This window comes from Periplaneta americana, chromosome 13 (assembly GCF_040183065.1).
Source record: "Periplaneta americana isolate PAMFEO1 chromosome 13, P.americana_PAMFEO1_priV1, whole genome shotgun sequence".
Classification (NCBI taxonomy): Eukaryota; Metazoa; Arthropoda; class Insecta; order Blattodea; family Blattidae; genus Periplaneta; species Periplaneta americana.
Genome location: NC_091129.1, coordinates 8,671,259 through 8,691,439, shown reverse-complemented (window position 1 = coordinate 8,691,439; position 20,181 = coordinate 8,671,259). Strand labels below are relative to the sequence as shown.

General features: G+C 36.9%; 1 protein-coding gene across 2 annotated transcripts in view; it reads left to right on the top strand.

Annotated features, from left to right (window-relative positions):
- Positions 1-19,801, top strand: part of LOC138711728 (glucose dehydrogenase [FAD, quinone]-like) — a 30,301-nt gene extending 10,500 nt beyond the window's left edge. Inside the window, exons 1-2 of one of the 2 annotated variants that reach the window (XM_069842886.1) lie at positions 4,932-5,254; positions 13,592-19,801. In XM_069842886.1, the coding sequence (XP_069698987.1) occupies positions 13,598-15,472 (1,875 nt within the window). In that variant the 5' untranslated portion in view covers positions 4,932-5,254; positions 13,592-13,597 and the 3' untranslated portion in view covers positions 15,473-19,801. Of the gene's footprint in view, positions 1-4,931; positions 5,255-13,591 lie in introns of those variants that run through there. The other variant, XM_069842885.1, reaches the window with a different exon arrangement.
- Positions 19,802-20,181: the final 380 nt, after the last annotated feature.

The window sequence follows — 20,181 nt, the reverse complement described above, 5'->3', positions numbered from 1 at the left end:
CGCAACTTTCTGTTATCAGAATATTAAATTATCTCGAAATCTGCTGAAACTATAGAGTTGACGTTTTACAAACACATAGGCACATATCTTTTGTTTCTGATGTAACAGTATTTGCTTACAAACATTTCCCATGCGAATATTTTCAAACATTTTAATACACTATCTTCAGTAATACGTATTTACGATATATTAGATTTACGAAAACATTGTTTCAGTAGTTGTAAGGCTACTAAATAAACATCTGAAAATCTCACTTTTCTGTAAAAATGTTGAGAAAATATTCTTTTTGAATAAAAAGACAAACTTGAGAAAAATGAACATTAAAATTAAAACTTATATTCTTATAATGCACTTATACTTCTCAGACAAATCTAAAAATCACCATGGATACAGTTGTAATAAGTTCTCTTCCCTTTATCTATTGAATCAGTGCTGGCCATCCCTGTATATAGCTCGACCAAGCGGCATATACTACCTCTTTCGTCTGTCTCTTTCCTTTCCGCTGTAAAGCGCTCAGGCTCTCTTGGGTTCTAAAGCGAGCGCTTGCTCCTATGGGCATCAGTTGACATCACTGGACTAGACAGTCATCAAATTTTGTCTTGATAACCGTAGATGTCTTCTAGTACGTAATTAAAAAACCAATGTCAAATATCGACATATAAAGAACTATACTTAGGCCTATGTTCATTCAACGAATGATTCCGCAGAATTGCAACATGTCTCTTTTTCTCCCTTCCGCCTCAAAGGCTATTAGTTACTTGTGGCAATAACACACGGTATTAAGCAACAATTGTGATATATGCATGTTGTAAATGTTTATATAACTCATAATTTCAAGGTAAACAAACAGCATAAGAACACACATGATTCGCATATGTGTCGGACTTCATTACAAAATAAATCAATAACAGACTGTAAAGTTGTACGAGAATTATAGGTCTATATAACTTACTTACTGGCTTTTAAGGAACCCGGAGGTTCATTGCCGCCCTCACATAAGTCCGCCATCCTGAGCAAAATTAATCCAGTCTCTATCATCATATCCCACCTCCCTCAAATCCATTTTAATACTATCTTCCCATCTACGTCTCGGCGTCCCTAAAGGTCTTTTTCCCTCCGGCCTCCCAACTAACACTCTATATGCATTTCTGGATTCGCCCATACGTGCTACATGTCCTGCCCATCTCAAACGTCTGGATTTAATGTTCCTAATTATGTCAGGTGAAGAATACAATGCGTGCAGTTCTGTGTTGTGTAACTTTCTCCATTCTCCTGTAACTTCATCCCTCTTAGCCCCAAATATTTTCCTAAGCACCTTATTCTCAAACACCCTTAATCTCTGGTCCCCTCTCAAAGTGAGAGTCCAAGTTTCACAACCATACAGAACAACCGGTAATATAACTGTTTTATAAATTGTCAGATTTTTCGACACAGCAGACTGGATGATAAAAAGTTTCTCAACCGAATAATAACAGGCATATTTATTCTGTGTTTAATTTCCTCCCGAGTATCATTTATATTTGTTACTGTTGCTTCCAGATATTTGAACTTCTCCACCTCTTCAAAAGATAAATTTCCAATTTTTATATTTCCATTTCGTACAATATTCTCGTCATGAGACATAATCATATACTTTGTCTTTTCGGGATTTACTTCCAAATCTATCTCTTTACTTGCTTCCAGTAAAATTCCCGTGTTTTCCCTAATCGCTTGTGGATTTTCTCCTAACATATTCACGTCATCCGCATAGACAAGCAGCTGATGTAACCCGTTCTATATAACTAAGCACAAAAAAAACATATTAATATTCAGTGGCTCTCCTAATTGATCGTACACTATCATTTAAGCGTACAATTTTATGAGATTAATCAAGCAGAGACGATTTTACTTAAATAACATTAATTATTCTAAGAAAAGTACGTGTATACACAGAATTACGATTTCTTCCTTCCACCTCTGTTAGAAGATACTGTAAGCACTGCATAATAATTTTATTAGTTTAAATCAGCGCTGACCAAACCGGGTATCGTGATTACATCGTGTAATGAAAGACATTCATACTGGTAACGGGAGTTTCCTGTACATTGCTCTGTCTCGCTCACGTACTGAAGGTAAGCAGTGTCGGTACCGTGTCACTCTACAAACCCACTGTCTCTAGCAGGAACAGAAGGTTTTGTACAGAATGGGAAGAGGAATTTATTCGCTATTCTGTCGGAGAAAATGTAATATGTTGCTTTGCTCAACGGTTCAATTAGTAGTAGTATATAGAAGCGACATTACAGGGCATTACGCTGAATACACAGGCATAACAGATATTATTATTATTATTATTATTATTATTATTATTATTATTATTATTATTATACCACTTCTATGAAATTAGTGAACGTACGATTGTGTTACTTCGTCTCTTAGGTAGTAGATAAATACAATAATTCAGTACTCAATCGTAGTATTAAAATACAGACAATTACTGGGTGTTTAGTTCAAAGTGTGTCATGGCTCGCTGTATGCCGTCATGTGGCTAGTCGATGAGCCTAGAGAATTCAATCTTCCTACACTTCCGCAGAGGTGTATCATCTATCTGCCAAAGAAGTTGCCTAGCAAGTACGGCGTTCATTCTGAAGAGTACTTACCGATACGTACGGTGACGCCGGTAGTGGCAGGAGTGTGAACTGCTTCGAAACATGTACTGAGGTGAGTTTTTTTCTTACTGTCGAGATATGGGGGGAGGGTTAAGACGATTACTTACAGTACGTATTTGTTGACATTAATTTCGACGGTCAACATGGACACGGAGCATTTGATTTGTGTTGTGGAATGTTGCCGTGCGCAAACGATGATAACAAATACCCTGCGTACGATTTGGCCTCGCAAAACAGTTCGAAAGAGGTTATGGTAGCACACAGACCATACAGACCGCCATCTGTTGCTACGACGTTCAAGTTATTCCGTATACGTTCTCAAGATCAGATTGAACGCTTTAATAGGCAACTTCTCTGACATAAAAGCTGAAACTCGCTTCAAATCGCTGACTCATCAACAGTGACGTCATGACACACTTTGAAATGAACACCCAGTAGAATGTGACGGGTGTCATACATGACATTATGTTTAATTATAATGTTTAATTGCGAATATAGAAATATAAGTTAAATATAGTAAACATAACCTATAATTACCATATAACATTACATATGTAATAGCAGGGCATTGGAGACCTCTAAAATTAGACAGAAAGGGGCAATAGTTCATTGTGAATGTTCATATTTAAATATATTTATTTTAATAATATTTCCGTTCTCGTTGTCGTTTATCTTCCCGGTTTATTGTGAACCAGCCTTTAAGCGAGTTACGTGGTCTGCCTTACGGCCTGTATTAGATCACGATAGCACACGATCACAGTCTACTGTTCCTAGTACTCACAGCGCTCCAAGCGGCTAGCAACTATCGCGAGAAATGCAAAAAATCATCCCAAGCTTCGTGACTGTACATAGTAGACTGTGGTAATACACCAAAACGCTTGAATACACCACCTCAATCCCCAGATCTCAATCCGATTGAGAATTTGTGGTGGGAATTGGGGGGGGGGGGAGAGTAAAAAAACACAATGTAACAAGTAAAAGTCAGCTTAAGGCTGCATTAATTCAAGAATGGTCAAATATTTCTAGTTCCACCACACAAAAAAATTGGTACAATCAATGACAAAACGACTGAGAGACGTTATTAAAGCCAGGGACTATCCACAAAGTATTGAGTTTATTGTTCTTGAAAATAATGTTATTTTTTTCCTGTGTACCATCAATTATGTGATGTTGAATTTTATTTCAATAATATTGTAGACAAATTACGCACAAACTATGTTTAGTTGAAGAAATGATAATAAACGTTATACAGGGACATCATTTTATTTTTACTTCAATTTTTATTGTACCTGAGCTTTTGAATGTACTTCACTCCCACCCCTTCCACTAATGAAGTTTAACCGTCCTCCACACAGATCCAGTATACAGACATAGTAGCCGTACAGTCATAGTAAACAGTACGTTCCAAAAATATGTTCGCGTTTTCCAGTGACGAAAGAGTTTTCAATATTGAATCATTTTCTCACAGATACTGTCATCCATTTGCCTACGTCGTATCCCGGTTTCCCCCACCAACTTTTATCCGCCAGCTAGTGGCTGGGCTGTCTTAGCTCTTTTCTGAGAACGTTAATTTCTATTAGGAATTGGATGTCTACGTAATATTATACAACTGTTTAAAATAACTTAAATAAAAGGGCCTCGTTAAGTAATTAAATGTCACATGATTTTCTCCCTTTCTACGACCCTACGACATAACCACTTGGACGGCAGTAGATAGTATGTCTGAGTAATTTTGTCTTTTCGGATCGGGCAGAAGTGAAGATTGAATTTACAGTACGTAAGGTACTCTTTTATAGAGTAGGTACAGAATTATTTCAACAAGAGTTACTAGTACGAAGAAAGAAACTGGTAATTGGAATTAGGTACAATAGTCTATAGTGCGTTAATATGCACAAAAGAACTGAAGCCTGTATCGAAATGAACGGTCACCATTTTAAAAAATGTGTTTAAATATCCATATTATGATTATTTTCAATTTAACTTCATTCTCTATAGTGTACGCTAATGTGCTGTAGGCAGTATAATATACACTGCATAATGAATACGTCCGCATGGACAGCTCAGTTCGTGAGTAAAAACACTCATTGTTAATACTGTACTCTATTTTGATTAAACAAAAACTTAATGAAAATGATCAAACTCAAAAGCGCAGTATTTCCTAGTTTACGTAAATGGGTGAACTACTTTTCTTCCCTCCTATACCTAGTAAAGTGATTTGTTTGTATATTACGCCAGTATCATCGTGGAAGAGGGAAGCGAACGGCGTTGATCCAGAGGTATAGGCAAGTTAATATTAAAAATGTTAGTAAAAATAAAATGATGTCCCTGTATTTATATTTGTTTTGTATGTAAATTATAATGCTAAGTACAATATAGAATTCGATTTACATGAAAAATGTAACTGTACGATCAATTATGAGAACCACTGTAGCTTTATATGAAATATTAGCTTTACGCAAAGCACCCGGCGATCACCGGGTTTTTCTTTTTGCTTCTAGATTTCGGAGATCTCGCCAACTCAACTACAGAAAACCAAAACGAATTGTCTTTACTAAGCTTTCCTCGTTCCTAAAGATGAATCTGTACCCAGCGTCACTTACGTGAATCATGTAGGTACCTTACGTTCAACTGTTTTTGTTTTTAATTAGCACTATCTTGAAGTTTAGCTAAAGAAATACATTACATAGCCGTGCTGACATACATTTCACGCAGTTCCCTTTCTATATATGCTTTCACTTGACCATTAAAGATAGTTGATAATTAAAGCCCGTATGTTTGGCAAAATGCATTTTTTACTGGGTGGAAGTAAATCATTATTTGCACAGATATAAATGTGATTTGGAGTAAAAGTAACAGGGCCAATTTTTATGTTGCCTATTTTGCCTTTTTAAGGCGTTTCTTATTAAGAAATGCCTTTTTTGTCACTTAAAGCAATATTTCTTGTTTATTTGCAATTTTCTAATTAATTGTAATGTAATATAAATGAAATTTAAATATTTGAAACACTGACTAACTTTACTAACAATAGTAAATAAAGCAAATCACGCTTTCAGGTATAACTCCCTGTAAAGTTGATTTGAAGACTTTTGGGGGAAAAATTGTTCCGGGGCCGGGTATCGAACCCGGGACCTTTGGTTAAACGTACCAACGCTTCACGAACTGAGCAACCTAGGAACTCTACCCAACACCGATCCAACGTTTCTCTCTAACAGAGTTAGTGTGCACTCAATGTTGGTTGCTTGAAGGTTGTCAGCCCACTTTGAGGTCTGTGGATATAGAGGGAAAGGTTGGATCGGTGTCGGGTAGAGTTCCCGGGTAGCTCAGTTGGTGAAGCTTTGGTACGTTTAACCAAAGGTCCCGGGTTCGATACCCGGCCCCGGGACAATTTTTCCCTCAAAATTATTCAATAGTAAATAAAAATAATTTCGGTGCTTAATCTCCTAACAATCGTGTTTTAATACTATTGGTGTAATTTGAATAAAAAAAAAGAAACAATAATCTTTGAAAAAAGGCATAGTATATTTCAGAAATAAATTTAAATTATATCAACATAACTCACATATTTACTTCGTAGTTGACAAATGTTGATTTATAAAATACTTTTTTTTTTTTTTTTTTTGTGATTAACTGTCTTTTCACAAACCTTACACAACAAAACTGTTCCATCGGTTGAAAACACATGGGCACCAAATTCACTAACGTAAGCATTAAGTGTACTTTGCAACGGTTTACTGAATTTAGGCATTCTAGCTAACCGATCTTATACCTTCTGTCACCCTACAATAACTGACTGTTCCTTACTCAAATTTCTTTCTGCTACAATAATAAACACGTGAAGCAAAAAATTGTGACAGTAAGATTTGAAAAGATGAAAGCGAACAACTGAAAATTCTACGTGACAACTTCTATGAGAACGAGCTTAATATTTAAAATTATAAAGCTGATTGTTGATAATCGTGAAGATGTGACATATTTGTACCAGTGGATTGTCCATTATTATTATTACTCATATTACACCAATAGGTTGAAACTTTGGCTCATGTCTTGGGTTCATGCCAATTTGGCGAAACTTTTCGTAACAGCAGACATCACAAGATCAGGTCTGTAATCGCAACATGCCTTAAGTCCAATGGCTACACTACTTATGAAGAAGTCCATGGAATAGCGGCTACCGGAAGTCATCGGCGTATTGATATTATAACATTTAAACCTGGAGAGACGAAGGTTATATTCTGGATCTGACCATCAGATTCGAGACGCACCAGAATCAACCTGAGGAAGTTAATATAGAGAAAAGGACAATTTATGAACCAACTATCCCTTATTACAAAACATCATATACACTCAGGGATATAGAAGTCATCGGATTAATGGTGGGCGCTGGAGGGACCATAACAAAACAATTCGTGTCATTCTGTCATAAATTTGGAGTCCCAACAACAACAATTAAGGAAATTTCTATTATAGCTGTGAAGGATTCTCTGCAGATTTTACGGCGACATTTGTATTTCAATTCAAATTACAGTTGAATTCTCTCAGTCTATTTTTCTTATCGAAGAGTCCAGGGGAAAAGGGGGGGATGTCCACTTTTAAACAATTCTCAGGAAATCAATTTTAAAATTTGTAACTCTATCATTTCGAAAATAATACTGATAATTTAACCAGCAGTTATTCGGTAACTGTGAACTTTCTTCCCCTTTTCTAAGTGTAGAATGAATACACTTCATAATATGAAGTATATAAGCGAATGGAAATCAGTGGAGATCCCCCCTTTTTCCCCTGGACTCTTACTGTATTTTTATAAATTTTCATTATGTGAAATATTATCTGCTGCAAATTTTAGTTTCTTGTAAACAAATTTCTTGTAAGACATTTTTAATATAATTTTAAATGTTACTGTTTAACATCCTTTGTCTTTGGCAACCTCACCAAGTTGGGGAAGATTGGATTATATATATATATATATATATATATATATATAACACGATTATTAGCAGATTAAGGACCGAAATACATTACTTTTATTTATTATTGTTAGTAAAGTGAGTCGTTGTTTCATATATTTAAATATCATACACATTACAATTAATTAGAAAATTGCAAGTAAGCAAGAAATATTGCTTTAAAATGAGCAAAAACAGCATTTATTATTGAATTAGTATTAAAAGGGCAAAATAAAAATTGGCCCTATCACTTTGATTTACCCCAAATCATATTTATATCTATGAAAATAATGATTTACTTGCACGCAGTAAAAAGGCATTTTGCAAAACATCCGGGCTCTAGATATGATATATATTTGTCGTTAAGCACTTGCTTCCGGTGGAATGGTACTCCACAATTCTGTATACAGTGCCAGCCCACCTTATTACATAGCAAATTTATGCAAATCATAACTTACTTCAATCTCTCTTCCACTCACGTTCCCTTTAAAATGTATCTTGTCATCTCTCGTTCACCAGCCTATCTATTATTTCCCCACTCCACTACTGTCCCCACACTTACGTATATCCTTCCCTCAGTTCACTTCACTCGCTATTGCTATCCTTGTCCCCCCTACAATCTACTTTTACCTTGTATTTTCTCCCACTACTTCCCCAATACATAAACTCCATAAATCATAATGTATGTTTTTACTATTCACCTTTATTCCTTCATCACTGCTCCTTGAATCTGTTCCATTTTTCTTCGCTTACCTTGTTGTTTTTACCTGACTTCGCAACTCTTGTACTCGCCTTGGAATCGCTTCAAGACGCTGACAACATAAATTTTGACATGTTTGTAGAATTCCGCTACGTGCTGCTATTAAACAGAGAATTGTGAAGTTGGCAATCATGTGTGACTCTAAGGTGAATAATCTAACGGTGGTGGTGGTGGTGCTGGTAGTGGTTGTGAAAATAACACAATGGTTTAGTTTGAAACAAATCTTGGTGAAAATACCTGATAAGATTCTAGGTTTTAAAAAGTGTTAAAAATTGATTTTTCCTTCTACTTGAATTTTCTTATGGAACCCAATACCTTCTTCTAACGAAATTAATAACATTTGCCTCTTGATGCATTACGTAATGATAAAGGCTTTGTACTAGACATATGAAGCATTTTTATGTCCCTAATAACTGTTTTTTTAAGTTGGGGTGCTCTGAGTAAATGTTAATGTGCAAACTTCGGTAAATATTGGTAGGTAGATTTGTATACAGAACATACATATATGCATGCAGGCATACATACATACATAGGCCTACCCATATTCACTTTTATTATATTAGATTACACAATTGCAATAGTATAATAATAATACTTACTTACTGGCTTTTAAGGAACCCGGAGGTTCATTGCCGCCCCACGCATAAGCGCGCCATTGGTCCCTATCCTGAGCAAGATTAATCCAGTCTCTACCATCATTTGAAAGGCATGTTGGTCCGACAAGTTAACAAATTTAAAGAAACAAATATCAAGAGTCCTTCAATAACTGTCCATTTAAATTACAAAATATTACATAGGTTGCAGGAACATATTCTGAATATGTTCCTGCAACCTATGTAATATTTTGTAATTTTAATAGACAGTTATTGAAGGACTCTTGATATTTGTTTCTCTACCATCATATCCTACCTCCCTCAAATCCACTTTAATACTATCTTCCCATCTACGTCTCGGCCTCCCCAAAGGTATTTTTCCCTCAGGCCTCCCAACTAACACTCTATATGCATTTATGGATTCGCCCATACGTGCTACATGTCCTGGCCGTCTCAAACGTATGGATTTTTATGTTCCTATTTATGTCAGGTGAAGTATACAATGCGTGCAGCTCTGCGTTGTGTAACTTTCTCCATTCTCCTGTAACTTCATCCCTCTTAGCCCCAAATATTTTCCTAAGAATCTTATTCTCAAACACCCTTAATCTCTGTTCCTCTCTCAAAGTGAGAGTCCAAGTTTCACAACCATACAGAACAACCGGTAATATAACTGTTTTATAAATTCTAACTTTCAGATTTTTTGACAGAAAACTAGATGACAAAAGTTTCTCAACCGAATAATAACACGCATTTCCCATATTTATTCTGCGTTTAATTTCCTCCCGAGTGTCATTTATATTTGTTACTGTTGCTCTAAGATACTTGAATTTTTCCACCTCTTCGAAGGATAAATCTCCAATTTTTATAGTTCCATTTCGTACAATATTCTCGTCACGAGACATAATCATATACTTAGTTTTTTCGGGATTTACTTCCAACCCTACCGCTTTACTTGCTTCAACTAGAATTTCCGCGTTTTCCCTAATCGTTTGTGGATTTTCTCCAAACATATTCACGTCATCCGCATAGACAAGAAGCTGATGTAACCCGTTCAATTCCAATCTCTCTGTGTTATCCTGAACTTTCCTAATGGCATATTCTAGAGCGAAGTTAAAAAGTAAAGGTGATAGTGCATCTCCCTGCTTTAGCCCACAGTGAATTGGAAAAGCGTCAGATAGAAACTTACCTATACGGACTCTGCTGTAAGTTTCACTAAGACACATTTTAATTAATCGAATTAGTTTCTTGGGAATACCAAATTCAATAAGAATATTATATAAAACTTCTCTCTTAACCGAGTCATACGCCTTTTTTAAATCTATGAATAACTGATGTACTGTACACTTATACTCCTATTTTTTTCTCCAATATCTGTCGAATAAAAAAAAAATTATCAATAGTCGATCTATTACGCCTAAAACCACACTGATGATCCCCAATAATTTCATCTACATATGGAGTTAATAATAATAAGAATAATAATAATAATAAAAAATAATAATAATAATAATAATAATAACAATGTCATTTACAGTCAATGATTGGACCCCTGAGTCTTTCTTTCTTTATTTCTTTCTTTCTTTATTAATTATGAAGCAACATTTTTGATAATGACAGTGAATTTCCCGGTGAAAGGCAGCACAGAACAAAACCACTGCACTGAAGGCAAACTAGATTGACTGATTTCATGAGAGCTGAATCCGCTACGTATCCATGCATTTAGGCCGTGTGCGTGTGCCGTATGTGCGATGAATGTCCACGTCGGAATATGGCCTGCTAGCATTCGTGAATCCGAAGCTAACACGTAAGCCATCCTTCTTGGGCCCTGCAGGTAAAGGCTGGTTCACAATAAACCGGGAACGAGAACCAGAAATGAAAACGAGAAGCGGAGGACGTGAATATGAAAATTTTTGATTCACTATAAACCGAGAACGTAGACGACTATGCATATCGATATGCATGTCAATAAGATATGTAAAGTCGATATTACGCATTCTGATGTTATTTGTGTATAATTGACCAATGGCGTTCTCTCATGAGTACAAGGCAGCCAACATAAACACAGGTTAACCAACTTCGAAATTTTAACTGAAACATTTCATTAAGTACGGTATTATAAATATACCCATGCATCTTTATTATCACAACCTATTTTAAGTCTACCATAACGTAAAATAATTAGAGAAGAAACATTTGTAATAGAACAAAAATGAACACAACAGTAGTTATTGAATTGAAGTGTGAATATGTAGTGTGTAATACAACCAATATAGTAATAAAATATGATTCAATTACGATCGGTGTTCAAAGATGCAGCTATTAAAAGCCACGTATTCTCCTTCATTTTCTCATCTTTATACGAGGCGCGCCGCTTATCGTAAACGTGAGGATTTTCCTCAACACTCAATATTAGAATCTCATCAAATAAAACTTGCTCCATGATGCACAGCACAGAACAAAATAATGAATAAGTTATGCCACGGTCTTCTTACTACAAAATATACGACGACAAAATAGCTTTCAGATGGCAATAAAATGAATCTAGTAGGCTGTGATCGGAAACGTGAACGCCAAAGTTGAAACTTGGCCAACTCTCTGTTCCCGATCCCGGGCTCCGGAAAGCTTTTCGTTAATTGTGAATGCTCACATTTAAATGTACACATTTTAACAATTTTACAGTTTTAGTTTTCGTTCCGATTCTCGTTTCCGGTTTATTGTGAACCAGCCTCAAGATTCCATTGCCCAGAACCTCAAGGACTTAAAATCTACTTACCCCTATTACCCCCCCAGGGTATTTTTACTATTACATATGATAGATGAAATAAGGGAGAAGTGGACAGAGTTGGTGAAATGAGACGGAAAACGGGAGCACCCCGAGAAAAATCCTCCGCAACGTCTGTTTTGTCCACAACAAATGCCACCAAAACCTGATAGGGAATCGAACAAACACGTCCAGTCTCAATGGAGATAAAATTACACAGCAGTTTCCTGCTGAGAATCGCTCTCAATCCGCTGAATTTATACTTAGAAACAGGACTGCTTTAGTCTGCAGACATGTGAATACTGCAGTCAATAGTTTATAGGCTACAGTGAAACCTCATATTTATGGATATCGAAGGAACGTAACAATCTGCCAGTATCTGGGAGTGTCCTTTATTGGGAAGGAGGTTTCACAATTTATGTTGCTCTTTTTATAACGAGCATATTAAGTGTACCATCACTCTTTAAATTAAATTTTAATTAGGTAGGATGAAAAAATAAAGGAGAAAAATGGGAGTATAAGGGTACAATGCATCAGTTATTCATAGATTTCAAAAAGTCATATGACTCGGTTAAGAGAGAAGTTTTATATGATATTCTTATTGAATTTAGTATTCCCGAGAAACTAGTACGATTAATTAAAACGTGTCTCAGTCAAGCAAGGAGATGCACTATCACCTTCACTTTTTAACTTTGCTCTAGAATATGCCATTAGGAAAGTCCAGGATAACAGAGAGGGTTTGGAATTGAACGGGTTACATCAGCTGCTTGTCTATGCGGATGACGTGAATATGTTAGGAGAAAATCCACAAACGATTAGGGAAAACACAGGAATTTTACTGGAAGCAAGTAAAGACATAGGTTTGGAAGTAAATCCCGAAAAGACAAAGTATATGATTATGTCTCGTGACGAGAATATTGTACGAAATGGAAATATAAAAATTGGAAATTTATCTTTTGAAGAGGTGGAGAAGTTCAAATATCTGGGAGCAACAGTAACAAATATAAATGATACTCGGGAAGAAATTAAACACAGAATAAATATGGGAAATGCCTGTTATTATTCGGTTGAGAAACTTTTATCATCCAGTCTGCTGTCGAAAAATCTGAAAGTTAGAATTTATAAAACAGTTATATTACCGGTTATTCTTTATGGTTGTCAAACTTGGACTCTCACTTTGAGAGAGGAACAGAGATTAAGGGTGTTTGAGAATAAGGCGCTTAGAAAAATATTTGGGGCTAAGCGGGATGAAGTTACAGGAGAATGGAGAAAGTTACACAACACAGAACTGCACGCATTGTATTCTTCACCTGACATAACTAGGAACATTAAATCCAGACGTTTGAGATGGGCTGGGCATGTAGCACGTATGGGCGAATCCAGAAATGCACATAGAGCGTTATTTGGGAGGCCGGAGGGAAAAAGACCTTTAGGGAGGCCGAGACGTAGATAGGAAGATAATATTAAAATGGATTTGAGGGAGGTGGGATATGATGATAGAGACTGGATTAATCTTGCTCAGGATAGGGGCCGATGGCAGGCTTATGAGAGGGCGGCAATGAACCTCCGGGTTCCTTAAAAGCCAGTAAGTAAGCAAGGTAGAATGAAAAGAAAGGAAAATACCTTCTAATTTTATACTACAGTATACAACACAGTTTTCAGTATTCAACTCACGAATAATGTAGCCTACGCTAAGTTCTCTTAAGTACTGGTATAGTATTATTTTTGTAGCGACTAAAGTCCGGGCTGATATCAATTCGCGAAACGAGGGCATAACTCCTACCTTTCTCATGTATTGCGAACGAAATTATTTTTTCTTTCTTGCGCTGTAAATTGATATTTAACCTTCAGCCGCGATACTGACTGGAATGATTGTTTTTTTTTTTCAGACGAAAATGCACCAGTCCACATGCCTCCTAACTGTGACTTTACTGTATCTTCTTCACCACGGAAGAGCACAGTTCGGTCAGCTCGGTCCCGGCATCCTCGAAAACCTGGACAAGATCCTAGGAGATCTCATACAACAAAGCGAAGAGGAGCCTAGGAGCAAAGTGAATATAGAAAACGAATACGACTTCATCATAGTGGGCGCGGGGACTGCAGGAAGCACGCTTGCCAATCGCCTCACGGAAGTTCCCGAGTGGAAAGTTCTTCTCATAGAGGCCGGCGGAGAAGAGAACTTCGTTATGGATATACCTATCGTGGCGAACTTCTTACAATTTACCACCGCAAACTGGAAGTATAAAACAGTACCATCGAACACATCGTGTCTGGGGCATCAAAACAAACAGTGTAACTTTCCTCGTGGGAAGGTGATGGGAGGGTGCAGTGTTCTCAATTATATGATATATACCCGTGGGCATCCGAAAGATTATGACAACTGGGCTGCTCTCGGGAATAAGGGCTGGTCTTACCAAGATGTACTGCCGTATTTCATGAAGTCTGAGGACATGAGTATACCAGAACTCGCAAGAGATACTAAATACCACTCCACGGGAGGATACTTAACGATCAGCTATGCTCCGTACCACACGCCACTGGCCGACGCATTCTTACAGGCTGGTCTTGAAACAGGGCAGAAACTAGTGGATTATAACGCGCAAAGCATGACAGGTTTCAGTTATTTACAAAACACAATGAAAAACGGAACGCGATGGAGTTCGTCGAGAGCTTTCTTACATCCAATCCGTAAGAGGAAGAACTTACACGTGAAGAAAATGAGTATGGTGATTAAAATAATAATAGATCCACAAACGAAAGTCGCAGAGGGGGTCCAGTTTGTTCATAACAGAAGGTACTACACTGTGCGTGCGAGGAAGGAAGTGATAGTGTCTGCAGGGGCTATCAATTCACCACAACTGCTAATGCTGTCGGGTATAGGACCTCGTGAACACTTGGAAAGTGTAGGAATTCCCGTAATCCAGGATCTGCCTGTGGGGTATAACCTAATGGACCACATTGCGTCAGGCGGTGTAGTGTTCACTATAGACAAGAACATGTCTTTGATCACAGACAAAATACTCAGTGACACCAGCAATTTGGCCAACTATTTCGCATATCATACAGGACCGTTATCGATACCAGGAGGATGCGAAACCCTCGCCTTCTACGACCTCAAAGACCCCAATAATCCTAACGGATACCCCGATATGGAACTCTTATTTGAAGCCGGTTCGCTGGCGTCCGAACAGACACTGAAAGAAAACTTTGGCATAGACAACGAACTCTACGATGCCGTTTATCGACCCATTCTGGGTGCCGAATCGTGGATGATCTTACCAATGTTGATGAGGCCGAAAAGTAAAGGAAGAGTCATGTTGAAAGACAGGAATCCCTTCCATAAACCATTGATATACCCCAATTATTATGCCCATGAGGAAGATGTAGAGACTATGGTTGGTGGTATCAAGAAGAGTATTGAACTCGGTAAAACGAAGGCCTTCCAAAGGATGGGAAGTAAACTGCATGACATCCCTTTGCCTGGTTGTAAAATGCACAAATTTTCATCTGACGATTACTGGAGATGTGTGGTGAGGCAACTGACATTGACTATATATCACATATGCGGCACGTGCAAAATGGGTCCAAACGGTGACCCTACAGCGGTAGTCGATCCGCGACTGAGAGTACACGGGATAAACAGGCTCAGAGTAATAGACGTATCGATTATACCACAAATACCAGTGGGTCATACAAATGGACCAACGTACATGATAGCTGAAAAAGGTGCAGATCTTATAAAAGAAGACTGGGGAGTAAAAGTTAAATGACATTGTAACTTCAAATCGTACCTACCATCCATAACTTGTAATAATGTGTAACAATGGTTCAATACTTGAATTGGTGAATCGTGTAAAGCTACGGTTTCGCTACGACGATCTTCGTCGAACGAACATCGCTGACGATTGAAATCGCCAGCGGTCTTCGTCAGAGAGCGATTTCTTTACTTCGTAGGTGGATAGTTTATTGTTTTATATAGTTGATCATGTCTGATCAGCTGATAAGTGGATGACAATATGATAACATTATAACATAAGTTTTGCCTTGAAAAACAAGTACGGATCTTTAAAGTAGTTAATGTCATGTTTAGAAATAGATAAACAGAGGAGTCTTTTAATTAATTGATATTAAGACATCTTGAAAATGACCCACCAATTTTAAGGAATATTTCAGATTTTCTCCCGAACAATTTCATTTTGTTTTAAGTTCAATTGAAAAGATATTGTAAAATTACCCACAAAATTTGTTCACAAACCAATAAGCCCAGCTGAAAGATAAGCATAACTTTAAGGTAAAAACCAATTATATAAAAACTTCATTTTTACTTTTTACGATGTTATTTTTTTTTTCATTTAGGAGCATTTATTTAGGAAATAACGTTACAAATAAAAAAATAATGCGAGAAGGAGGTTGTTGCTCTACTCTCCTTTGCTTGGAATTCCACTTCACTTACTATTTCACACTCAAACTTTTGCTTCAGTAGCTAAATCTGCCGCATCGTGTGTGTCCTTCAATTATGAATCACTTTACTCAATTGTATTAACAGTTCTGGTTGTTGCAAAATATAGATTTGTTATTGTTTACATTGGTTCTTCTTTTTGGCTCATGTCGAACAGGGATTTGTGATTAATCATATTAATATATCGTCCTCATTGGTGAAGAAATTGCAGAAAGATTTCTGTTTTATCGCCATTATGGTATGTGCGATGTATAAATCACATGTCATTAAATGATTTAATTTATCACCTACTGTAATTTTACAATTGGTTTCTCGGCGATGATCGCCAGGTTTTTGCCTCCAAGGCAAACGCCGACGACGTTCGTCGAGCCCAGCGACGTTCGTTGACGTTCATCGCCGTAAAGAAACCATGCACATTCAAATCAACGGTACAGAATCTCAGCGAAGATCGCCAGGGATGATTGCCGTTGCCAAACCGTAGCTTAAGGAACCAACCAGTGTTGCCAACTCAGAATTCCATTTACCGCTGCACAAGCTTAAAAAAACCCGCTAAACTGTAGTTACAAAACTCCAGATTTTTCTTAACACATCACTTCCAAATGTATACAAACTATACAGTTTTAGGAACTGGATAATTTTATATAAATATAGATTCAATTATGGAAAGTGTGTGTCACTTTGTAGGCTCTATGTTCTATGCAAAATCGTCTTCATTTTCGTGCAGAGTTTTACGCGGCATATTTCTTCAAAATTGAATGAAGTAGATCAAGAATTTTATATTGGAACTTCGGAAATAATCACATTCACAATCACACCAGTCTGTTCGAAATCTGATTTCACACTGAGCTGGAGACGTGCCTGCCAACAATGAGTCTGGTTTTAAGTTTTAAGTATATGTTACATGAACTATAATGCGGAATGATACATTAAATAATATATCATATATCATAAATTATAATAATAATTCAGTTCATTAACGATTCTTTATGATTAAATACATCAATTCATTTACAGAAACAATGCATACATTAGATTAAGAGTTAATTTCCGGCAGCCAATCGCGTTGCAGGTCGGCTACATTTAAACGTGTGCGGCTTATGATTCGCCGATTCATTTCTTAAGGCTCGATAAATACTTAATATAATCGCCCGCCATTTTAGTTCTTTAGTTGGCGTTCGCAGAAAGCACACGAAGACGTTATTTGCCGCTCAATTATTTGCTGAATTACATTGCGTTTGATTTATTATCATAGGAGTTACGACATGATAATGTTTAACGGTGTGGCAAATAGATTCCTCGTATGGTAGCTCGGCAACGTAAGAACAAAAATGGCGAATGATACTACCTACCTAGACTTTATAGAGCCTTCACTTTCTAAGACGTAAGCAAAGAGGCGGAGTCACGCCGGAAATAACAGCGTCGGGACTATACCTTATTTGTATACAACAGCAATGGATGAGGCAGGAAAGGGACGTGGTTGCACCAAATCGAGTTAACGTAAAACGTTGATATTTTATACTCATACAATGAAAAAGTGTGATACTACCATACCAAATCCTACTTTATGATAAATAACATTGTTGTCGGCAAGTACATATAAAAACAATTTTAACATCTTTACAGAAAAAAAAATTAAAAACATTTCCCTCTGCCGGAATCATAAAAAAAACGCTAAATAAATAGCCAGCCGCTTTCGGTAAAATTCTGTAGCTGACCATAGTCCTGAAAACAGCAGATTTAGCTACAAAACCGCTGACTTGGCAACACTGGAACCAACTACACTTGTGGTTTTCAGTTAACTGAAAAAGTGTCGGAAAGTTAGGTTTTTAATGTTTGCGTTTATTTTGTTTTTTCAGAGTGGTACAGAATGGGTCACTGATGTTAAAACATGAATGTAAATATTAATTTTGTATTTTACTGTAGACAGAGAAGAAAACCAATTCAATGTACTTAGTTCCTTTCAATCCTACTTGAGCATCAGACAATAAATTAGCACATCAGATTACTTTATTGTTATTCTTGCAAATATACAATTACAGTACTTTTTTAAGGCCAAAATTCCTATCGCAATAAAAGAATGAATGTCCTCTACCAGGAAGACAGCCTGAGACCAAAAGTGAAAACGCTTTCCTATGGTATAAAGAGAAGTTTTATGAAAGTTTTTACATAAAATTTTAAGCGGTTTGAGTCTCACCTTTACCAAGAAAGTCTTAACCGATCTTGTTCTTCTTCAGAATCAATTCCAAACTACTGTTTTCCGAAATAATTCCAAACAAATCATGAAAAACTAACAAATTAAACTTACAAAGGACTACTCCGTGCAGATACACATTAATTTATTTGTCACATAAATGCAGCCAGCGTCAAGTCACGTGACGCAACTTTTGGAATTGAACGGAGCTAAGTGCAACAGTTTCTTTCTTCAACGCCAAAGAATAGTTAATATTTGAGGAGAAAAATTCGCTCCAGCGCCGTGGATCAAACCTGGCTCCTTGGTTCTACGTACCAAGCGCTCTGACCACTGAGCTACGCCGAATTCAATCCACAGCACCGGACCGAACCCTCCTCCTTCAATGTTTCCCTTTGTGGCCTGACTCCAAGTTACGCATATATATATATGTTGACGTACATGTCCAATGTCAAAGCCATCGGCGTGCCTCAGTCGGTTAAGGCGTTTGCCTACCGGTCTGAAGTTGCGCTCGGGCGCGGGTTCGATTCTCGCTTGGGCTGATTACCTAGTTGGGTTTTTTTCCGAAGTTTTCCCCAAACGTAAGGTGAATGCCAGGTAATCTATGGCGAATCCTCGGCCTCATCTCGCTCAATACCATTTCGATATCAATCTCATCGACGCTAAATAACCTCGCAGTTGTTACAGCGTCGTTAAATAACCAAATTAAATTAAAATTAAAATCCAATGTTAACTGCCATTATACTATCTGCAGTGCATATATTTGTACAGATTCCTGTGCACGTAACTGTGGAATCCCGGCCAAACAAGTCACTCAGCTGAGTGCGCTCCTAGTATAATGGCAGTTGACATTGGACATATACATCAACATATATGCCTAACTTGGAGTCAGGCCACAAAGGGAAACATTGAAGGAGGAGAGTTCGGTCCGGTGCTGTGGATTGAATTCGGCGTAGCTTAGTGGTCAGAGCGCTTGGTACGTAGAACCAAGGACCGGGTACGATCCACGGCGCCGGAGCGAATTTTTCTCCTCAAATATTAATTGTCAATATCACAGATATTATTCTGTAGGACAAATTAACAAATCTACAATATTCCAAAGAATAGGTTGTAATGTACCCCCCTACTCAGTTATTGTATGTAGTTCTTTTTATTACCAATAGATAGGGCTATATTTAAAATATATAAAAATAAGAAACAACTCACTTTACCAAAAAAATGTCACCTAGTGTCTTTTAATTCTCACCGATTCATTTGCACACTTGTTAACTGAAACTTTCGCCAAGATTTTCATTACAATAAAATGACATTTTATAATTTATAACTATTCTTCATTTGTTCCTTCCAACGCCGTAAGAAGATACGTCCCTTAAGGGGAGAGGATGGTACTTTTTAAAACTTTTTTCCTATTTGGTATAAAATATTAATTTTTTCTATGTACAGAGCTCATAGCTGTGGCAACTCAACCAAATAAAAATATTTTAGAAAAAAAAATTAATTGGGGGCCCAAATTTGAAAAAAAAAATATATATATATACCCAATGCAGGATTGTACTAAACCGATATATCTAAACCGTTTTTAAAGATAGATTCAAACACTTTTTTGCAATGTATTTGCAAAAGCATGTTCTACAAACTGTCTGTAACAGAATTTTGATATTAGTCCCTACGTTTGTAAAATAAACAATTAAAATTTAATAACAGTTTTCTGATTTCCTTTCTTGCAAACAAACGGGCGTATTTTTAAAATGAAATTAATTAACAAAATTCCGTTACAGAAAAAAGTTTCTTAATAGTCTAAAGAATGTGTTCTAAATTTCATGCATGTATCT